Here is a 24303-nt window from a genome sequence, read left to right on the forward strand (position 1 = left end):
AACTTATCCTCTGCAGCAGAGGTAACTCTGGGTCTTCCATTCCTGTGGCGGTCCTCATGAGAGCCAGTTTCATCATAGCGCTTGATCATTTTTGCGACTGCACTTGAATAAACTTTCAAAGTTCTTGAAATGTTCCGTATTGACTGACCTTCCTGTCTTAAAGTAATGACGGACTGTCGTTTCTCTTTGCTTATTTGAGCGGCTCTTGCCATAATATGGACTTGGTCTTTTACCAAATAGGGCTATCTTCTGTTTACCCCCCGTACCTTGTCACAACACAACTGATTGGCTCAAACGCATTAAGAAGGAAAGAAATTCCACAAATTTACTTTTAAGAAGGCACACCTGTTAATTGAAATGCATTCCAGGTGACTACCTCATGAAGCTGGTTGAGAGAATGCCAAGAGTGTGCAAAGCTGTCATCAAGGCAAAGGGTGGCTACTTTCAAGAATTTCAAATATAAAATATATTTTGATTTGTTTAACACTTTATTTGTTACTACATGATTCCATATGTGTTATTTCATAGTTTTGATGTCTTCACTATTATTCTACAATGTAGAAAATAGTAAAAATAAAGAAAAACCCTTGAATGAGTAGATGTTCTAAACTTTTGACCGGTAGTGTATATATTATTACTTTGTATACGGTTTACTACTAATGTTAAATTACTTTCAAAAGCATGCACTTTCTTTTGGTGGTCTTGTGATTCTCTGTAATGCACTGATCTTTTCACAGCGTCCTTTTTCTTTCTCTATACTTCATTCTTTCAATTTTATTTCATCAGTTCAATATTACTGCAAAACAAGTCCTCACGTTTCTGCAAAACGACAGATTTGTCTTTAAAGTTCCCTTTCATCATTGTCGTATCCAATACTTTCTCCTCCAGGAAAAATCGTTCTGTTTTTTTTCTCAGTCCCAGAGTGGGTAAATAGCTGGAGGTGGGGTAGAATAGCTTGATTGGTGGATTATGGATAAGTATATCCTGTTTGTCACTCTCTTTCTGACTATCCCCTTCAATTGGTAGCCACGGCAACGATAGACCCCTTGACCACCTCTTCTTCCTTCTCCTCCAATGATTGGACAATGCAGGGTGTGACCACAAAGGGTATGCGTTCTGCCATTGGTTCTGGGCGTGCTAGTTGTGGACTGGTGCCTCCAATCGGGGTTGCGTCTTCTCTAAGCGGGGACGGGGTCAAAGTTGGTTCTAAGGTTAACGTAACCTCATCGTCCTATGAAAACAGTAAATGGATGGTTTACTGACTATACTGTACTTACCAAACTGTGAGGATCAGTCAAGAGGAACTACCTGTGGGTACATCATAAATCCATAACCCATGTATTACCCTTGAATGACATCTTGTGGCTGGAGGACTTTGAAGTAAAACACTTGTCGTAGCCAGGACAAACATAAAATCAATAAACCATAGTACTTTTTTTTGTCTCATTCAATAGTTTTACCTGATAAAGTAGAATCCTGTTAAAATCTAATGTTAAATGTACCATTTATATTGCTAAAATATATATTTTTAAATACTATTGCTGCTTCCTGTTGTCATGGCTTTTTGATCTATGGCCGAGTGTCAAAACACTAACAATACTAAATTCACCAAACTGAGGTAAAAAGGATGTGTATTTCCTGGAATTCTTGTGTGGTTAAAATGTTAGTCTGTGTAATGTAGTAACACGTTCTGTCCACCATAGGGGAATTAGCGTAATACAATGGTTTGCAAAAGTATTCACCCCCTTGGCATTTTTCCTTTTTTGTTGTCTTCCAACCTGGAATTAAAATAGATTTTTGGGGGGTTTGTTTCATTTGATTTACACAACATGCCTAACAATTTGAAGGTGCAAAATATTTTTTTCTTGTGAAACAAACAAGAAATAAGACAAAAAAACTGAAAACTTGAGCGTGCATCCCCCCCCCCCCCCCCCAAAGTCAATAATTTGAAGAGCCACCTTTTGCAGCAATTACAGCTGCAAGTCTCTTGGGATATGTCTCTCTAAACTTGGCACATCTAGCCACTTGGATTTTTGCCCATTCTTCAAGGCAAATCTGCTCCAGCTCCTTCAAGTTGGATGGGTTCCTGCTGGTGTACAGCAATATTTAAGTCATACCACAGATTCTCAATTGGATTGATGTCTGGGTTTTGACTAGGCCATTCCAAGACATTTAAACGTTTCCCCTTAAACCACTCGAGTGTTGCTTTAGCAGTATGCTTAGTGTCATTGTCCTGCTGGTAGGTGAACCTCCGTCCCAGTCTCAAATCTCTGGAAGACTGAGACAGGTTTCCCTCAAGAATCTCCCTGTATTTAGCGCCATCCATCATTCCTCCAATTCTGACCAGTTTCCCAGTCACTGCCGATGAAAAACATCCCCACAACATGATGCTGCCACCACCATGCTTCACTGTTCTCGGGGTGATGCGAGGTGTTGGGTTTGCGCCAGACTTAGCGTTATCCTTGATGGCCAAAAAGCTACATTTTTGTCTCATCTGACCAGAGTACCTTCTTCCATATGTTTGGGGAGTCTCCCACATGCCTTTTGGCGAACACCAAACGTGTTTGCTTATTTTTTTCTTTAAGCAATGGCTTTTTTTCTGGCCACTCTTCCGTAAAGCCCAGCTCTGTGGAGTGTATGGCTTAAAGTGGTCCTATGGACAGATACTCCAATCTCCGCTGTGGAGCTTTGCAGTTCCTTCAGGGTTATCTTTGGTCTCTTTGTTGCCTCTCTGATTAATACCCTCCTTACCTGGTCTGTGAGTTTTGGTGGGCGGCCCTCTCTTGGCAGGTAATGGATTTAATGGTGCTCCATGGGATGTTAAAAGTTTAAGATATTTTTTTATAACCCAACCCTGATCTGTACTTCTTCACAACTTTGTCCCTGACCTGTTTGGAGAGCTCCTTGGTCTTCATGGTGCCGCTTGCTTGGTGGTGCCCCTTGCTCAGTGGTGACGCAGACTCTTGGGCATTTCAGAACAGGTGTATAAATACTGAGATCATGTGACAGATCATGTGACACTTAGATTGCACACAATTGGACTTTATTTAACTAATTATGTCACTTCTGAAGGTAATTGGATGACCAGATCATATTTAGGGACTACATAGCAAAGGGGTGAATACATATGCATGCACCACCTTTCAGTTTTTTAATTTGTAGAATTGTTTTTAACATGTTACTTTTTTCATTTCACTTCACCAATTTGTACTATTTTGTGTATGTCCATTACATGAAATCCAAATAAAAATCTATTTAAATTACAGGTTGTAATGCAACAAAATAGGAAAAACGCCAAGGGGGATGAATACTTTTGCAAGGCACTGTATAACATCATTACATATGTCAAAGTAAATCAATATTGTAATACATCATGATAGTAAATGTACCACACTCACACCTTTTTACAACAATGACATCTATTTCTTCTTACTTTAACCATGCCTACTTGTAGGGCCTGCTGTTAATATTGACAATGCTTAGTACCATTAGGCATCAATGCGTATGTTAATATTGATGATATTTAAAACAATACAAAAACCACTAGTCTTAAAATCAACACATTTTCTTCAACCACATTTTCTTCAACCACATGGCTCACCTTAGTCTCCTCCTCTTCCTGTTGCTCTGGAATGCATTCGCTCTCCTCCTCTGGCTCCTCCCCTAAGGTCTCGACCACACCAACAACCATGTCAGCCATTGGCCCGCTCATGTGTCCGACAATCTCCACCTGCGCAGAGCCCCATAGGTCAGCCAGGCGAGGGTGAGTGGGCAGGCCTAGACTGTGGATGGTGCTGTTGGGCGTGGCTTGGAGGGAGTGGTTTGCACTGTGTAGTCTGTGTTCCATTGCCTGTAGATAGGGAACACAGTTCATTCACATTTATTCATGACAAAAAATAACATAATCAAGAAACCTCCCTATGACCCGATAGCTCATGGCTAGTGGGAGGAATGAGTCATCTGTTGCTCTTAGCTACAATTATTTCTGTATTTAATTAGTAGGACTAGCATTGGTAGCATTAAATTAGTAGTAAGAAGGTTAAAAACATTGCATATATTTTTTACTAATAACCAGTGTCGACCTGTCATTCAGGGCAGAGCCCCACCTGTTTTGAGCCCCACTTGTTTAGCTAATAATTGTTTTTCCTGTCTTGCATGTTATTTTGGTATTAATACGTGTCGCATATCAGTTTGCAAACAATGTAAAAAAAACTGTTAATAAAGGCAGTGTCAAAACACCAACAATACTAACGTTACCAAACTGAGGTAAAAAGGATGTATATTTCCTGGAATTATTGTGTGGTGAAAACATTAGTCTGTGTAATGTAGTAACACGTGGTGGAGGAGCCAGTGGAAAATATGGAGCGTAGTCAGTGGTAATGTTCCCTAGTTGCACTGTGATTGGCTCAGTGTTCTGTCACTCATGGGGACACTATGTCAACGCCAAATCTATGGGGAGAGCTCAAAAATTCAAGCCCCTTGGGTTCTCCATATAGTTACATTAGAAGTGCCCATCCAAGAAGGCGGTCATTGGCCACAGACAAAATGACGTCAAATCACGTTATATTTACAGTGGCTTAGATTGGACTGACAACATCATACTTTCAAAATCTTAGCTAGCAAGCTAGCAGTCATCATCATGAATCAAGTTGACAATCTGCAGGCAAATCCTTTTCAATCCTTGTCATATGAAGAGAAATTATGAAGAGAAATTCTAGATAAAACGTATTGGTGCTCATCGGCCATTGGACATAAACATTACACAACAAGTTGGAAATCGCAAAATTGAGTGGTTTGGAAGCAGTCCATGGCTAACTGCAACCATTGCAAAGCAATCCCTAGCCTGCTATTCAGTGGAGTGGATGTGTGGTCCAAGTCTGGGTTTAAGGGTCTCTTTTCTAAGCTTAACCTCTCTTGGGTAGGGGGCAGTATTTTCACGTCCGGATGAAAAGCGTGCCCAAAGTAAACTGCCGGTTACTCAGGCCCAGAAGCTAGGATATGCATATAATTGGTAGATTTGGATAGAAAACGCTCTAAAGTTTCGAAAACTGTTAACATTATGTCTGTGAGTGTAACAGAACTGATATGGCAGGTGAAACCCCGAGGACAAACCATCCCCCCCCAAAACAAATCAGCCTACCATGGTTTTCAATGGCTGTCACTTTTATTATAAGGCGAAATCCTCCCAGATTGCAGTTCCTAGGGATTCCACTCGATCTCAACAGTCTTTAGAAAGAGTTTCATGCTGGTTTTTGGAAAAATGAGCCAGAAATTGTAGTTTTTCTAGATGGCTCCCATTTTGGCTGTAGTGTTTCCAAGCGCGTCGTATTCTTTGGTATTTTTCTCCGGTAAAGACAATAACGATTCTCCGTCTTAAATTTTATAGTTTAGGTTTGATTATAAACATTGTTTGACTTGTTTGGAAAAGTTTATTAGTAATGTTTGGGATTCATTTTGTATGCATTTTGATGGAGGGAAACTGGGTGGATTATTGACTGAAGCGTGCCAGCCTGAGTTTTTATGGATATAAAGAAGGACATTATCGAACTTTGTGATGTATCTGGGACCTTTTGGAGTGCCAATAGAAGAAGATCATCAAAGGTAAGGCATTTATTATATCGCTATTTCTGACTTTCGTGGCGCACCTGCCTGGTGGAAATATGTTTTTCATGCTTTTGAATGCGGGGCGCTGTCCTCAGATAATCGCATGGTGTGCTTTCGCCGTAAAGCCTTTTTGAAATCTGACACAGCGGCTGGATTAACAAGAAGTTAAGCTTTATTTTTGATGTATTTCAATTGTGATTTTATGAAAGTTAAATATTTATAATTCTGTAGTTTGAATTTCGCGCTCTGCGATTTCACCGGATGTTGGCCAGGTGGGACGCTACCGTCCCACCTGCCCATAAGAAGTTAAAAGGATAAACATTCAACATTGGCCATGCAGTCAATCCAGCATGACTTCTGCCGCATTCAAAACAACTGTAAACTTGGAACTGGGAAATCTCAGACTTCAGTGAGTTCAAGAGAACTGGGAAAACACGTTTTGAACAGTCATCCAACTCGGAATTCCAAGTCAGGAACTCGGGCCTCTTTCTAGAGCTCTGACCTGAAGATCAATTACGTCATGATTCAACCTTTAGATGGCGCCGGAAAAGAAGGCTGATGTTTTACGTGTTCCTATCCAATTGTTTTTTTTATTTGTTTCTTTGCGTTGTTTGTAACTTCTTTTTTTACTTATTTTGTACATAATGTTGCTGCTACCATCTCTTATGACCGAAAATAACTTCTGGACATCAGAACTGCGATTAGTCACCACAAAAAATTATTATTTTCTTTCATTTAACCAGCTGGCTGGTTATACTCTGTATCGGCAGGATAGAACAGTGCCGTCTGGTAAGACAAAGGGCGGCGGACTATCTATTTTTGTAAATAACAACTGGTGCACAATATCTAAGGAAGTCTCGAGGTTTTGCTTGCCTGAGGTAGAGTATCTTATGATAAGCTGTAGACCACACTATCTACCTAGAGAGTTTTCATCTGTATTTTTTGTAGCTGTCTACATACCATCACAGACTGAGGCTGGCACTAAGACTGCACTCAATGAGCTGTATTCCGCCATAAGCAAACAAGAAAACGTACACCCAGAGGCGGCGCTCCTAGTGGCCAGGGACATTAATGCAGGGAAACTTAAATAAGTCTTACCAAATTTCTATCAGCATGTTAAATGTGCAACCAGAGGGGAAAAAATACTCTGGACCACCTTTACCCCACACACATAGACGCATACAAAGCTCTCCTTCGCCCTCCATTTGGCAAATCTGACCATAATTCTATCCTGCTGATTCCTGCTAACAAGCAAAAATTAAAGCAGGAAGCACCAGTGACTCAATCAATAAAAAAGTGGTCAGATGAAGCAGATGCTAAACTACAGGACTGTTTTGCTAGCACAGACTGGAATATGTTCCGGGACTCCTCTGCTGGAATTGAGGAGTACACCACATCAGTCATTGGCTTCATCAATAAGTGCATCGATGACGTCGTCCCCACAGTGACCGTACATACATACCCCAACCAGAAGCCATGGATTACAGGCAGCATCCGTACTGAGCTAAAGGCTAGAGCTGCCACTTTCAAGGAGCGGGACTCTAACCCGGAAGCTTATAAGAAATCCCGCTATGCCCTCCGACGAACCATCAAACTGGCAAAGCGTCAATACAGGACTAAGATCGAATCGTACTACACCGGCTCTGACGCTCGTCGGATGTGGTAGGGCTTGCAAACCATTACAGACTACAAAAGGAAGCACAGATAAGAGCTGCCCAGTGACATGAGCCTACCAGACGAGGTAAACTACTTCTATGCTCGCTTCGAGGCAAATAACACTGAAACATGCATGAGAGCACCAGCTGTTCCAGAAGACCGTGTGATCATGCTCTCCGCAGCCATTGTGAGTAAGACCTTAAACAGGTCAACATTCACAAGGCCACAGGGCCAGACGGATTACCAGGATGTGTACTGCGAGCATGCGCTGACCAACTGGCAAGTGTCTTCACTGACATTTTCAACCTCTCCCTGTCCGAGTCTGTAATACCAACATGTTTTAAGCAGACCACCATAGTCCCTGTGCACAAGAACACTTGGTAAACTGCCTAAATGACTACCGACCCGTAGCACTCACTTCTGTAGCCATGAAATGCTTTGAAAGATGATACAATCTTTATTATACTCCACACTGCCCTTTCCCACCTGGACAAAAGGAACACCCATGTGAGAATGCTATTCATTGACTACATCTCAGCGTTCAACACCATAGTGCCATCAAAACTCATCAATAATCTAAGGACCCTGGGAATAAACACCTCCCTCTGCAACTGGATCCTGGACTTCCTGACGGGCTGCCCCCAGGTGGTAAGGGTAGGTAACAACACATCCGCCATGCTGATCCTCAACACAGGGGCCCCTCAGGGGTGCGTGCTCAGTCCCCTCCTGTACTCCCTGTTCACTCATGACTGCATGGCCAGGCACAACTCCAACACCATCATTAAGTTTGCCGATGACACAACAGTGGTAGGCCTGATCACCGACAACGACGAGACAGCCTATAAGGAGGAGGTCAGAGACCTGGCCGTGTGGTGCCAGGACAACAACCCTCATTGTGATCAAGACAAAGGAGATGATTGTGGACTACAGGAAAAGAGGACCGAGCAAGCCCCCATTCTCATCGACGGGGCTGTAGTGGAGCAGGTTGAGAGCTTCAAGATCCTTGGTGTCCACATCACCAACAAACTTACATGGTCCAAGCACACCAAGACAGTCGTGAACAGGGCACGACAAAACCTATTCCCCCTCAGGAGACTAAAAAGATTTGGCATGAGTCCTCAGATCCTGAAAAGGTTCTACAGCTTCACCATCGAGAGCATCCTGACTGGCTGTATCACTGCCTGGTATGGCAACTGCTTGGCCTCCGACCGCAAGGCACTACAGAGGGTAGTGCGTATGGCCCAGTACATCACTGGGGCAAAGCTTCCTGCCATCCAGGACCTCTATACCAGGCGGTGTTGGAGGAAGGCCCTAAAAATTGTCAAAGACTCCAACCACCCTAGTCATAGACTGTTCTCTCTGCTACCGCATGGCAAGTGTTACCGGAGCACCAAGTCTAGGTCCAATAGCCTTCTAAACAGCTTCTACCAACAAGCCATAAGACTCCTGAACATCTAATCAAATGGCTACCCAGAATATTTGCTTTGCCCCCCCCCCCCTTTACACCGCTGCTACTCTCTGTTGTTATCATCTATGCATAGTCACTTTAATAACTCTACCTACATGTACATATTACCTCAATTACCTCAACTAACCGATGCCCCTGCACATTGACTGTCTACCGGTACACCCCTGTATATAGTCTCGCTATTGTTATTTTACTGCTGCTCTTTAATTACTTGTTACTTTTATTTCTTGTTCTTATTCGTATTTTTATTTTTTAAACTGCATTGTTGGTTAGGGGCTCGTAAGTAAGAATTTCACTGTACGGTTCACCTGTTGTATTTGGCGCATGTGACTAATAACATTTTATTTTATTTTATTTGACCTTGTTTAGTTCAGAGTTCCCAGTTGTCTAGAAAGCACAATAAATCCAGAGAATGCCAGACTTTGTAAACAAAGTTTGATGACAAAATTTGCCAACGAAAGACCGCCGCACCACCTTCCTGTTCAAGTTAGCACAGCACAACAAGGTGAGTCCAAAAATTTATTGAATGCTGCAGCATAAATTATTTAATATGCCAGGGAGATATGTATACTGTAGCTAAGAAAGTAATACTAAGTGTATGTCGTGTGGTAAGCTGTTAGTAGCCCATGTGCCTCACCCTAATAATTTGTTCCCTTTTCCCCTCATAACGTAGCCTATTGTTCTGACTTAGTGGTGCACATGTAGCCTATAGCCTCTTTTAGAGAAATGTCATCATCAAATATTGTAAGAGCTTTCATTGTCTGCTTATATGCTCCCTTTATTTATCCTACGGTTCTGACTTGGTGTACAGGGAGAATACTGTAAGAACATCCCTTGTTCTGAATTCTGTCGCTGTACATTTCAACAGTGCTGAACAAATAGTTATATTGACTATGTCTGTCCTAGCTCACTCATTAATATCTTAGTCGAAATTACGGATTGCCTCTTATCCACTCATCATCCCCTTATGCCATCGTTTGTACGTCTCAATTGTCAGTAGAAACCACATTTGTTTAAGCTATGTTTTTTTTAAAGGCGGTAAATGAGGCTGAATGAACTGTTTCGCTACAAGACAAGGCTCCGCTGATAGCCAGGTGTAGCAGTGGTAAGGTGTTGGGACTCTGCTGTTGGGACAGCTTTGTGTAGGCCATAATAGTTTGTGGGCACCGTTTGTCACCATTATAGTCCAATTAATGTATTGTTCAGTGTTGTGTTGTGTAGTGGCTTTGCTGGCATACATCTAATTATATTTATTTGAGTTTGAGATGTACATGTTAAAATCACAACTGCTAATAACACTAGTGTCTCAGCAAACTGCTAACATACTGCTGTCTTACAATGGTTGTCAGACAGTTCCATGTTGTATTGTATTTGTATTTCATTAGGATCCCCATTGGCTGTTGCAAAAGCAGCGGCTGCTCTTCCTGGGGTCCACACAAAACATGAAACATGATACAGAATGACATAATACAGAACAGCAATAGACATGGACAGCTCAAGGACACTGAAGCACTAACTCCACCAGGCGACAGTGATCTACGAGGCAGTCCAGTCCGGTCTGTCTCACCTGTTGCTGTTGGTAGAGCATTAGCTGCTGGTGCTGGTACAGCTGGATCTGCTGCAACTGCTGGAGCTGCAGCTGGCTCTGCTGCTGCAGGGTGAGCTGTTGGGGCTGCTGCTGCTGGATGTAGCCCCCCACATTGTCCACCTCACCGTAGCCCTCACCGGGCGTCCCTCCTCCCCCACCCGCCATGACGTACGCGGCTGGCGAGGCCACGCCCGAGGGATCGTTGCTAATTGGCTCCCAGGCGTCGGAGGAGGAAAGGCAGTAGAGGCCCTGGGCTACGTAGGTGTTGGGCCACACGTCGGCTGAGGAGTGATGCATCGCCTGGTCTGTTGTGTTAGGAAAGGATGAAGGGAGAAGTATATGTTAACATTTTGGATTACATACAAGATATACACTGAGTGTACAAAACGTTAAGGACATCTGCTCTTTCCATGACATAGACTGACCAGGTGAATCCAGGTGAAAGCTATGATCCCTTATTGATGTCAGTTGTTAAATCCACTTCAATCAGTGTAGGTCAAGTGGAGGAGACAGGTTAAAGAATGATTTTTAAGCCTTGTGACAATTGAGACATGGATTGTGTATGTGTTCCATTCAGAGGGTGAACGGGCAAGACAAAATATTGAATTGCTTTTGAACGAGGACATTTTAGTAGGTGCCAGGTGCACCGGTTTGAGTATGTCAAGAACTGCAACACTGCTGGGTTTTTCACACTCAACAGTTTCCCGTGTGTATCAAGAATGGTCCACCACCCAAAGGCCATCCAGTCAACTTAACACAACTGTGGGACGCATTGGAGACAACATTGGCCAGAATCCATGTTGACACCTTGTAGAGTCCATGCCCCGACAAATTGAGGCTGTTCTGAGGGCAAAAGGCGGTGCAACTCAATATTAGGAAGGTGTTTGGTTTGTATACTCAGTGTGTCCTGTAATCTCAGAGCACAAAGCAGATTTTTGATGTATCACAGAGTTCATTTTAATTTTATTTAACCCTTATTTTACCTTTACAGCAAAGGCCCTTGAAGCAGTGGTATCACCAGATATCAGAAGATATTTACAGCAGTATCACCATTTCAACAAGAAATACACTGGCAACTTATTTAAAGCTCAACATATCTAAAGGTTAAAATTAAAGCTCGCTTGACAATGAGCAAACTGTGCCTTAGTTATTACAATGTCTATTCTAAGCAGATTTGATTTGGTCTCTGACTTGATAATAGCAGAGAATAGGCCCGTATGGTGCTGTTAATGAGAGCAAGGCTAAGTCCTTGTGTTAACCTACAAGCTCCCCCAGGGTTTTCTGTTACAACACAACACTACCCAACCAAACACACCAGGGCCACAGCTGCCATTTTGAGTTTCTCCGCAACATTTCTTCATGCAGCCCTGATGCACCTCTAGCTGGCCTGTCAAATGAAGTGGAAAGGACATCAATCAAACCAGAGTAAATAAGCTCAATCAAAGTGGCTGGAAGCCTTCTACAGTAAAATATGGAGCAGCACAGTCCAGTAAAGAGTGGATGTGGAGCTCACAAGTCAATTATGATCCCTCTTCACAACTAAATAATAGCTAAGTTATGTGGTTTTGCACTTGGAACTAATATTGTTGTGTAAAAGTATATGCTTAATTTAGTATACATTCTTTTTTAATTCATTCATTAAAGCTGGTATCCATAGCGGTGAACCTGCTATGTCCATTTTGCAAGATTACAACAACAAATGTGTTACTTCAAACAATGAACACTGTCTCTTCCCATCGGACATCATTGCACAACATTGCACGCACGATCAACAAAGTATGTACTACGATTTATTTTTTACCACGATGCTGGATGCTCATTTCCTCAACAACAACAAAAAACATTAACAAATGCTCCTGGGGCGGCCAGTGTCGCTGTTGCGAATCTCAGCTTTAAATGCTATTCTATCAAATGTTGCCTGTACATCCTTCTCAATTTCACAACAAAGCACTATGGCATTGGATGAACAGATTCAGTGAGTGTTGTTCATTGAGATTTAGTTAGCACTTTAAAAACGAAAGGTCTATGTAATGGAAATGATATGATTAAAGGTTTGACTAAATGATTTCACTCAGAAACCATATAACCTGTTGAAATGTATTAGAAATTATAAAGGTTATGGCTCTGGGTGAGTAGACTGTTTAAAACTAAGACACTGTTACCACTTCAAAATGAGCAGGGCAGAGTTGATAAGACGACCTTGGGAAAGGAACAGGAGAAGATGCCTCCCTAAGTTAGGGAGAGAAACAATGGCCTGGGAATGGCTAGTTTGCAGGAGATTAGAAGACAGGTGGCATGGTTTGATAAGGAATGTAATGTGTACTGTGGAAAAATACAGCCACCTAAAGCGGGGTGGAGTTCTCTACTGATGTAAGTTTGTGTGTGTGTGTGTGTGTGTGTGTGTGTGTGTGTGTGTGTGTGTGTGTGTGTGTGTGTGTGTGTGTGTGTGTGTGTGTGTGTGTGTGTGTGTGTGTGTGTGTTAATATAAAAGGCTTTGTACATTGTAAGGATTTTCAGAGCTCTCATAAATAAACATTTTGACCCTTGTAGACTGGCTATTCGTCTGCTTCATTCAACCAGAATCTTACACACTCTGGGGGGCAGACTGAGTAGTTTAATTGAAGTTCGGTTTAAGAACATTGATAACTTAATTGCCGTAACAATTTGGTCCTTCGAGCGCGGAACTCAATATCCGCTTCTGTCGGTCCAGAGAGACACTGAAACCGTGACATATCTCTAGATTATCAGTTCTACAAATTTCCTTAAAGTCAGTATCACTTAAGGGCCTAGAGGATAACTACTTAATGGCATAGAGGATAATTACTTTAAAAAAAAATAATTTGTAGAATATCCACTCCAACTTTTGGAAATGGACCTTATTGAACTACTCCGAAGAGAGGGGAAGAAGGGGAGTTTAACAATAATAGATAAGTATAGCAAATGGGTAGAAGCGTTCCCAACTTACTTGGTGGACATGATTATGGTAACTAAAATATTAGGTCAAGATATTATCCCTAGAGTTGGTTTACTAGGATCTATCTCTTTAAATGATGGATGACATTTTAGCTAATCAAGTAGAACAAATAAAATGTCAGAGTTAGAGAGACCAGAACAGGTAGACATAGAAGTCCAAGATATACTAGCAGAGCACATGAGAAGACTGTTTGTTAACCAAACCCATATGTCCAAGATTTTGTGTCCAACAGGTGAATTACAGGAGAAGGTGATTCACTCAATCCAACCAGGAGACTGGGTGTGGATCCAGTCCCTGAGGAGAAAAGACTGGAAGCAGCCCCGTTGGGAAGGCCCATACCAGGTTCTGTTAAACCACTGCCTTTGCCATTAGAAAAGCTGAGAGAGTCACTTGGGTCCACGTTATCCACTGCAAGAAGGTATGTACACATATGAGCACTGCTGATCCCACACAGAGTTAGGAGAAGAACCGAGTACCAACAGGGTCCGGGGGTTACCTCCTTAACGAAGATTCCCTATCCCGACCGTTCATCACTGTGTGTGCTCCTAGAGGTGTGAGTATGGGGTGGTACCAAGCAGAGAGACTAAGGGCAGGAGAGGGTTGGCGGTTTTTGGGAAGAGTAGAGACTCTGAGCTGCATCATAGTCTTGGAAACCTTTCTGATATATCCAGATCCACCACCTTCCGGTACTAATCATACGACACTGTTGTCATTTATAAGAATGAAAAGATAAACTATATAATACACTGATGAGTGACGTACAGAATAAGGAGCCAAAGAAGATCAAGATGTAGAATTTAAGGTAAACATTAAACAATTCCCGAGGAAAGCAAATAACTTTACAGGGATTGGGTGGGCCAGATTGAAGTACTCAGCCAACCCACCTCGGTTCACTTTAATTCCTGATGAGTACCAGTGTTATAGATACATGAATGGCACCGAGAACTTAGATGAATTTAATGGCTGAAAGGTAGTCGTTAATGTGACTGAGTTAGGTTTAGAAGTACAGGAGAAAATTCTTAACCTCATCGCACCTATAACTGATGTAGGGTGGGCTAGTACCAGCAAAGGACGCATACGACAGAAAGTACCACAAAGGGTGGTTAGGAACTTGCGCCCTGGAGTTATTGGTCCAACCAGTTCGAATTAGTCATCAGAGGCCAGTTATAGGAGGCTAAAGTAGGCACAGGAGGAGTTTTGACCAGGATGGGAGTAGCTTTGTCTAGATGGATGCTATTGGCATCCTCAGGGAAGTTCCAGATGAATACAAAGCTATGACTCAAATATGTGAAGGCTTTCACACTACATTATTTTGGTGGTTGACAATAAAGAAAAATGTGGATTGGATTAATGACATCTTTCATAATCAACAGAGATTCATGAATGAAACCGGGGATGCAGTAAAGAGGTTCTCTGACCAATTATCCACCACCTCCCTCATGACCGGGTAAAATAGACTGACTCTCGATATGTTACTGGCAGAAAGGGGCGGGGTATGTAGAATGAGTGGGGTTCATTGCTGTATGGTTATTTTTTTAATAAACACAGCTCCAGACGGATCAGTGTTGTAATCACTGTGTTGTGGGCTGCTTTCACCTGTATGAGTGTGTTCGTATTGTGTGGTTGTTGTTTGGTCCCGTGTGCGAGAGGTCTCATTTCCAGGGCTCTGGAGAGATTTATAACGGAGCAGATGGTGCGATACGGACCGATTCCAAGTTCAGACCAGTGGGACGACAAATACCTACCGCCGAGCCTGTTGGAGGATTCATTCAATTACGAGGAGCCCATGTTTGATGAGACCATCTTTAACGTTTAGGAAGACTGTTTCTTTAAATAAACGTCATAACGAAAAATCCTAATCCGAAGAGTTATGATTGGAGATAGGCTTAGAACAGTCATCGAAAAGTATGTGTTGACAGTATATGCATTTGTTTTCTTTGATGTCCTGAATTAGTTTGATTTTGTGTGAAATTTCTGAATCCAATAAAAATATATGTGTTATAGTGTATGTGAAATATTTAGCCAATCGGGTGGATTGTAATGGAAATGATATGATTAAAGGTTTGACTAAATGATTTCACTCAGAAACCATATAACCTGTTGAAATGTATTAGATATTATAAAGGTTATAGCTCTGGGTGAGTAGACTGTTTAAAACTAAGACACTGTTACCACTTCAAAATGAACAGGGCAGAGTTGATAAGACGACCTTGGGAAAGGAACAGGAGAAGATGCCTCCCTAAGTTAGGGAGAGAAACAACGGCCTGGGAATGGCTAGTTGGCAGGAGATTAGAAGACAGGTGGCAAGGTTTGATAAGGAATGTATGTGTACTGTGGAAAAATACAGCCGCCTAAAGCGGGGTGGAGTTCTCTACTGATGTAAGTTTGTGTGTGTGTGTGTGTGTGTGTGTGTGTGTGTGTGTGTGTGTGTGTGTGTGTGTGTGTGTGTGTGTGTGTGTGTTAATTTAAAAGGCTTTGTACATTGTAAGGATTTCAGAGCTCTCATAAATAAACGTTTTGACCCTTGTAGGCTGGCTATCCGTCTGCTTCATTCAACCAGAATCTTACACACTCTGGGGGGCAGACTGGGTAGTTTACTTGAAGTTCGGTTTAAGAACATTGATAACTTAATTCCCGTAACAGTCTAATAAAATGGCTGCCCTATTTGTAGTGAGTTGTGGCCATGTTTGTAGTCCTGTACCTCTGCTGGTGATGCTCTCCTGGTTGGTCTCACTGAGGTGTGCCACACTGCCTTGTTTGGAGCCAGCACAAATCCCATCTTCCTCCATTGATCTCCAGCCCAGCAAAGTAGCCTCCGATAAGGCAAATTGTGCCATTAATCCTGGGAGAAGCAAGGGGAGAGACTTTATAAACAAAAATAGAAGACATGGTCCCAAATCTAATTTATTGACATATTGATTTGTTAAATTGTAATTGGTTCTTATGTTTACTCTTACCTGCAGTGAAGCGGGCCTCCTTTTCTCCTTCACTGAGTTCACTGTACATTTCGCTCTCCATCCGCCTCTCCTTCTCACGTTGCGAGGTTGGGATTTTGGTGACCACAGCCCCTTCAGTCCCAGTGGATGGTGTGTTCCAGCTCTGCCATTCGATCATGTGAGCCACTTTGCCCGAGGCCATGGCAGTGGGCTTAGTTACTTTATCCTTCATGGAACGGGACACACCTAAATAAAGAATAGAGGGGGGAGAACACTGTTTCACAACACATTCAATTTGTGAATATGTCACCTCCTACAATGGATTTGGGCTCAGGAAGTGAAATGGGCTGGGAACTGTGGAAAATGCTTAATGGCTTGTGTGTTCTTTCTGGGAGGCAATGGTACTGTAGCCAAATATGAATTCGGTACAAAATGGCTTCTTCCTCTTTCATGCATGTCTCTCAGGAGCTATAGATGGTTGGAGATTGAAGGGAGTGTAGATGGGGCTTACAGCATTATTAGAAGCTGTCTATTTATTCGTCAAGGCTTGTTGACATGATCAATTTTTCAGTCGTCTGTGGTGAGCAAACAAGGGTGAAATACAGAACTCATTTTGCCACATTAATATTCTGAGTCTTTACTCATCAAATTAATCAAGAAGATGAGATTCATTAGACTTTAAGCATTTGTTTGTAATTAAAATGTGAAAAAAAGTTATTTGCTTTAAACATAATTCTCAAAAGGCCCCAATGCAAATCCTTAATTAAAGTGCAAATATCTGACGATAACAAAGGATGTATTCATTCAGAGTAAGGGGTAACAATAAAAATCGAATTAAATCAATTGAGTGTGAACTGAATCCATTGGGCAATAGCAAATACGCTGGGATGAATGAAGCCTTGCTGATTTATTTCAAGTGGAGTTAAAAAATAGTGTTGTTCTCATAAAATGCAAATGTCATTCATAAAAGAATATTCATTGTAGATTTGTATTCAACGTTATGCAAAGTTATTTTGAGAGTAAGGAAAGTGGTTTTGGGGTCTTTATTATTCCAAGGTCGATATAATATGACTGTTAAACACAAACACGATATCAATCAAATGTACTTCAACTTCACCAGACACGACCACAACACAGTTGTATGGCTCTGTGCACAAACAAGCACAGAGCCATAAAACTGTCTTGCCACCACAATAAACAATCACAATCACCACCACAAATACCACACTACAAAACACTACATTTCCCAGCATGCCTGTGGAGTTGCATTGTGGTTTCTGCACTTATTTTAAAACTTGTATTTAAAAACAAAAATCTGATTGGATTCCATCAATTGCCCATAACCGGCCATTGATGTGTGCATAAGGTATCAATGGGGGGGCAGGAAGTGAAACAGGAGCACCCACAGGGGCGACCATGTTGGCTCCATCTCCTCTTCCTGTCCGGAGCCAACATGGGGCTGGTTTACCATCTACCAGGACAGACACACACCTGACACACCTGTCAGTGAGGACTTAGCCAGAGCACCAATCCCGTAGGCGTTGGAGTTCCTCTTCAGACGAGGCAGGATGGAGGAAGTATCCTCCATAGAGAGCTGTAGAAAGGGATGAGGGGAGAAAATAAATAAATAAACAAATAATTGTAGAGGGGAAAAGGGAGAGGACTGACCAATTGTTGTGAGGGGGTAAAACAATATTGTTGGTTGAGGATTAGATATGCGATAAAATAAAATAAAACAGGGGAAAATCCTACTTAACAAATGATCAAATACAACTACCACCATATTAAGCAAAAGATACATTACATTATCCAACACATCACAAATCATATCAGCACTTTGGTTAAACCAGCAATAGTCAGCACAGTAGTGTAGTAGTTCACTGTGCAGTCAGTGTACTGTACCTGTAGGGCCTGTGATTCATATGATTGATACATAAAGGAGCATCATGCTAGCAGCTAGTGTTAGCTACTGTAGATGAGGCTGGTTATCTCCCAGCCTGAGATACTATGTAACACAGGCAGTACAGTAGATTAGCAGCAGCGCTAAGATAGAGAGATGGGGAAAGAGGGAGGGAGGTGGGATGAGGAGAGACTGAAGGAAAAAAACGTTGGCTTATCTACAGACAGAGAGAGCCAAACTACGTGGCGGAACGGAGGAAGAAGAGGACGAGATTAGCACAGGACTTACATTGATTCCTTCCCAGGAAAACTCGGCACGCCCATGCTGAGAGAGAGAAGGAGGGAGAGGAAGAAAGCCAGGAGAGATATACGTATGTTTGTAGAGGAGCCAGGAAAAGGGAACGCAACAGAGAGGGGATAGGATTAAAATAAGTACACATACAACAACAACAACAAAACTGACAAATAAGGTGTGTAAAAGATACACAGGATGAAACCAGTAGTCGTAAAGTTGTAAAGACTTGGGTGGCGGGAGGAAGAGAAAGCGTCTGAGTAAAGAAGATGGAATACAAAAAGTGCAAGAGAGATTTGAATGATGCGGGCGGGTGGACGATTGAAATACTGATCAATTGAGGATAGAAGAGATGAGAATTCACTGTCTGTGTGTGAATAGATTCTCTCATATCAGCTTGACCATAGGCTTTGGAAACCGAAAGAGAAAAAGTACTGTTTTATTGCCATTGATGTCAGTGTTTGTGTTTGTATTGCTTCCCTCGCAATAATAGGATACAACTCATTATTCATAATTGAATAATATCTTATAGTATCATAGCACATCCTTATAAATAGGACAATCCATTACATAAATGGGGCCCCTTGTGAGGAAAATACCTACATAAAATGGTGCCCCGTGCGAGGTCATTCTCCTACAATACTCTGAGTCGATATTCACTTCATAAGAAGAAATTACCCTTGATCACACCCCCAAATTGGGGGAAACAAATAGTGTTTTCCATTGACTCCCATTGTAAAAGAGCTAACTTCCTCGTTGATTTTTAGTTATACAGAAATAAAAAAACATGCAGAAAGATAGCTTAATCAGGTCAAAGATCCCGACCTACGGTTCAAAATGCTCCAACATAGGGAATTAGACCCTGCGAGAAGAGCCCTGTAGCTTCAGGCTATTTGGTGTGGGAGAGTGGGAAATTGTGGGAACCCGGTGTCCAAGTAGGCTACATGCAGCTATGTGTGTGGGAAACATTTTTGTTTCTATCTAATACCGACCGGGAGTATACACTAGACATAAAATTGTAGAATCTGACCCATCATCAGGCCTATCATACTCCATTGTTATGATAACAAGGAAAGGCTTGAAGTCAACTCGGACCTAGTTGCCAGGGGAAACTGCAACTTCTGTGGCAGTTAAGTGGCCCAACTGGAGTATGCCCATTGGCCATTGCATTTTGTCAGAAAGAACAAGGCTGGCCTTGGAAGATGTTGAGTACTGCTGCTTCTGTCTGCATCACAAACAGCTGTCAAGGATGTGATGTCCAAGCATTGCATCAAGTGAAACAACAAACATAAAATGGCAGACAGGTAACCTAGTGGTTAGAGCGTTGGGCCAATAACCGAAAGGTTGCTGGATTGGACCCCCGAGCTGACAAAGTAAAAATCTGTTGTTCTGCCCCTGAACAAGGCAGTTAACTCACTGTTCCCTGGTATGCTGTCATTGTAAAAAAGTATTTGTTCTTAACTGACTTGCCTAGTAAAATTAAAAACGAGACAGTGTAACAGAAGCAAAATAGCATGAACACAGGATCAATACCAACTGAGGAATGAACAAAAGGAAGGGACCTATAAAGGGGAGGTAATGAGGTCCAGGTGTGAATCATAATGATGAGTCCCAGGACTGGTGGTTAGTATTCCGGCAACGTTGCACGCCAGAGGGGAGGAGCAGAAGTAGACGTTTCTATAGGAATATGCATTGCAACAGCAAGTTAATCTTCAATAGTAAAACTCAAAAAGCACCTCATGAGTTGTCACAGTGATTAAGCAAGCCCCATGAAGTCCAAGCTAGCCGCCCAGAGGATTTCTGCTTTAGTTGGGATGGAGAAAAAGAATCCCACAAAATGTTGAATTATTCACTGAAAAAAGTGACCGTGGTCAGTGCTTGCTCTTTATTTATGAGTGCTTGCGGTGTGGGATTCGTCACTAGAAATGATTTATCATGGTTAAAATGTGCATTAACAGGAAGGGCGAGCAAGAGCAGCATGGTGTCAGTGTCCTTGGAACTTCTTCTTCCTAGCAACAGGCCCAGTGATTTCTGCGAACAGGTTTCCCCTGGTGAAACACTTTTGTCTCAATCGGCCAATCAGACATCAGTGGTCTTGTTGTTGCCATCAAGCTCTGGCCAGTCCAGAGGAGTGCATACTGTCTCTCGAACCGTATGTGTTACGAGGCTGCATCTACCTCAGCTCAGCTGCCACTGCTGTGTTGACAGAATTCCGAAAAATAGGTAGCCCCTGGCCAATCCATATCCATCCATCATATCCAGAACTATATGGGGTGAAAAATGTTTTATTGTTGCTTGTCAGACATCTAACAGAAATGGGGATGGGGGTCCCGTAAAACATATTCAAAGAGCATATTCTGTATAGTAGAATATGTAGCCTACACGCTCTATTCATGTTTAAACATCTGTGGTTGTCTTGTTGGTTGTCATTGTGTAGGCTCTTTGTGCTGTTTGAAAAGACCCCACTGTGTATTGCAATTGAGCCTTGTAGCCTCTTTAAAGAGAGAAACAAAACAGCAACAGTGGTAAAGCAGAGAGATGGATCGTATGCTATGTCCCTGGAGTGGGAGATTATATATGGTACATAATGGTTTGGGCTCTCGAGACCTGCTCCAGTGGCCTTTGTGAGAAATTCAATATAAACCATCTCTGAGCAACATTATATCATTGTCCTCTCAGTATAGGGAGCAGTGTGAGCGAGACACGCTCAGTTTCACTACTAGATTTTTTTATTTTTAAACATGAAACTACACTTTTCCTCAATGGCCATCTTGGCTCAAGGATCCATTGGACATAAAGAAGAAATGCACTCGAGGGTAGAGCTGGAATGGTGTAAAATCCAGACAAGTGATATTTCACTTCAGGGGGATAAAACGTACATTGAAATGTCATCCATACCTGCTCCCCATCTTTCCGTACAGGAACAGCGTCCGCTGCTAGAAAAGAAACAAAGAAGAAAACAGAAAGAAAAACATGAAGTCAACCTTATGCAACCTTTACTGAGTAGAGCTGGTAGCACTCGCGAACATTTACGCTGACGTTCACACAAAGCACTAACATTGTATTATTATTCGCATCAGCTGTTAGCATATTTGGGAAAAACTAGAATGTCATTATTGGCCAGGATCTTTAGATTCCTCTGCTGATTGTGTTCACAAAGGTCTCGAACGACAGCTTTGTGTGGTATTACAACTGCTTTGTCATTAGGATGCATTTGATAGTAGGCCTATTAAATCATGCATTGAAAAACGGTTTCTTTTTCATTTAGTATTAAACTATTAGTAAGACATATTATATTATTATACCCAAAATACAGAAAATACAGTAAAGTAATATTATATTGGCACATACTGTAAATTGACACTGCATTGCGTGCCCTCTTCTCCACACAGAAATAAGCTGAAAAAAGTCATTAGTTGAATTCAAAATCCTTAAAACACTTGTCTGTAATGTTTTATATCCTAACATCTCACTTTAATATTTTTAACAGTTAAAGTGTCATTTAAAAGGGCAACGCACATAAAGGAACAGTATCCATCATAAAAGGGGAAGTTCTGAATTGAAACACATCTTCATGCCTATCTAAGGGCCCCGTCTGAATGTGAGCCCTTTTAACACTTGAAAGTGTCCTTTTCATAAACAAGATCCAACATAAAAGAAAGTCAAATTGAGTTCTAAGACCTGAATTAAAACACTTCTCCTCTCTTTAACTACAGCTGAGTTGACAACCCAGGGGAACCTGGAGGCCATTTTCCTCCATCAGACATTCACACACCAGAGACCTCTACAGCTGATGGAACTCCAAGATAACCGAGGGGAAATGAGGGTGAGGAACAGATGGTGGCACTCGAAGAAAAACCAGAAAGGAGGACATGGAGGGAAAAAACGGAGGGTTTACTGAGATGGGGCAGAGAAAAAAAAGGACAAAGCTACGAGGAGGAGGATGGGGCGTTCCAGTAGACCAATATTTGAATGGTATCAGTGAGTTTTATAGTATGTTATCAAGCCTGCATCTTAACCAATGGAATGAAAAGTTGGTGAATGTTTTATTGTTGGTGTTAAAAGAATCATCACATAGATTATTTTAACACTGAATTGTGAATTGTGTCCACAGTTGATAAGCCATCATTTGTTTTTGCCACATCTCACCACCTCATGTGTAAGGTCTATCCACCTGTAAAACATGCAAATAAAAAACAGGCCCAAACACACTCATCTTAACCCCACACTTGTCTCCCTGGCCTGTCAAGAGGTCTTCAACAGCTTGGAGTAAACAGCTGTCATCTAACAGCTTGGAGTAAACTAGACAGACATACCTCTTGACCTTATAGAGAACTAAGCCTCCTCCACTTTGCTGTAGAATTTGTCTCGTTGCAGAGAATTTTCTTTCCCGCATTCATTGTTGAACAAAAACAGAGTCAGATATTGAACCTTTTGAGAGGAGAGGTAAGGTCTCAACCGTCACAGGAGTCTTATGATACAACTGTACAATTACAAAGGTGGGGGAAAAAAAGCTTTGTTCCGACCAATTGTGTGGGCTGGGGAAGGGTAGGACTATGTTCACAAAGTGGGCGAAATAGCAGGGGCTCGCCACTCGCGCTGCACTGAGCGAGTTCCGTTACGGAGCATTTATCCTACTGTGACCAACCGAGCGGAAGCCAGAAACCGCGAGGGCCGTCAAAGCAATAGGCGGGGGAAGGGAGCATCGTCGGACACTGCCGCGATCACTCCTGACAGATCTCGTGGTCTGAAATGTTTGGGACCATCATCATCTGTCTTTTGCGATCGCTTGGGGCCGAGTGGGGCGTCTTGGTGGTGAAACGCAGTGGTTGACGTGCGCCCTGACACTGATTCAGGGTGAAGGGCAAAGTCTGACTCACCTCAGCTCCAGTACCAGTGCCGAAGGGCGTTCTAGCGGGACACCGCTACATTGTTTTGATAAAAAACTGTTGAGATACCACAAATACTGTCAACCTAATTTACAAAAGCATGAGACCCAAAATACATACCCACTGGGCACAGAAATCAATGCAACATCTATTCCATGTTGGTTCAATGTAATTTCATTAAAATGACGTGAAAACAACGTTGATTCAACCAAGGTGTTCCCAGTGGGTATCTACGAGGGGAAAAAAACGATTCCAAACTATTAATGGCAGAAAAATCACTGGATATTAAACGACCAAAACAACATGCTACTAATTCAAATGGTATGTCTCAGAGATGAAGTTAACACTTAGCCACCCTAAGCCACTGATGTCCATCTATAGCACAACCCATGCTTTTCTCTGTCTTCTTTTCTCCATTCCACCTTTACTCTTCTCTCTCTCCCAAATTCCTTCCTCCCATCCTCTTCCTTCTCTCTCCGAGCCCCTCTCTCTCCCCTCTTCACCTATGCCCACTAGCAGTCTTCCACACTAAAGGTCAGTAGCAGCTCAACCGTGACCACCTGTCAAGCAAACTACACCAACCAGTCACCTTGGCCCCATGTCCGTCGCCTTGCAAGTCGTCAGTCAACTCCCGTCATCAGCCATGCGGTGTGTGTGAGAGACACAGCGAGTGTACTCCGCTCAATACAGAGCATCCGTCAGTCAGTCTGTCAGCACTTTTAATGAAATCAATATTGGGGGGGGCATTCCTGTGTAATGCAATATCTCTAAGACACTCAATATAACTGAATAACAAACAATCTGAGTGATGCTAAATAGTGCACAACAAGCTACAGCAGGCTTCAACAGACTGTTGAGAAGTGTGTTTGTTTATGGGTAATTGAAGGAGACCTATGTAAGAAAGTGACAGTTTCACCAATCACATGAACACACACTTTCAGTACAGATTACAAACATAAACACTTTCAGTATACAGAAACATAAACACCTTCAGTAT

The 24303-nt window shown here is 42.2% G+C and overlaps 1 protein-coding gene across 6 annotated transcripts in view; it reads right to left on the reverse strand.

The window, feature by feature from the left end:
* Positions 1 to 539: 539 nt before the first annotated feature.
* Positions 540 to 24303, reverse strand: part of LOC106588434 (protein FAM131B) — a 29910-nt gene continuing 6146 nt past the window's right edge. The window contains exons 2-9 of one of the 6 annotated variants that reach the window (XM_014177423.2): positions 21316 to 21350; positions 18415 to 18450; positions 17718 to 17820; positions 16248 to 16472; positions 15992 to 16132; positions 10296 to 10621; positions 3602 to 3850; positions 540 to 1231 (exon numbers count right to left, since the gene is read on the reverse strand). In XM_014177423.2, coding sequence (XP_014032898.1) covers positions 1016 to 1231; positions 3602 to 3850; positions 10296 to 10621; positions 15992 to 16132; positions 16248 to 16472; positions 17718 to 17820; positions 18415 to 18450; positions 21316 to 21350 — 1331 coding nt within the window. In that variant the 3' untranslated portion in view covers positions 540 to 1015. Of the gene's footprint in view, positions 1232 to 3601; positions 3851 to 10295; positions 10622 to 15991; positions 16133 to 16247; positions 16473 to 17717; positions 17821 to 18414; positions 18451 to 21315; positions 21354 to 24303 lie in introns of all 6 variants that reach the window. The other 5 variants (XM_014177424.2, XM_014177422.2, XM_014177426.2 and 2 more) reach the window with 5 other exon arrangements.

The sequence above is a fragment of the Salmo salar genome, chromosome ssa27 (assembly GCF_905237065.1).
Source record: "Salmo salar chromosome ssa27, Ssal_v3.1, whole genome shotgun sequence".
NCBI lineage: Eukaryota > Metazoa > Chordata > Actinopteri > Salmoniformes > Salmonidae > Salmo > Salmo salar.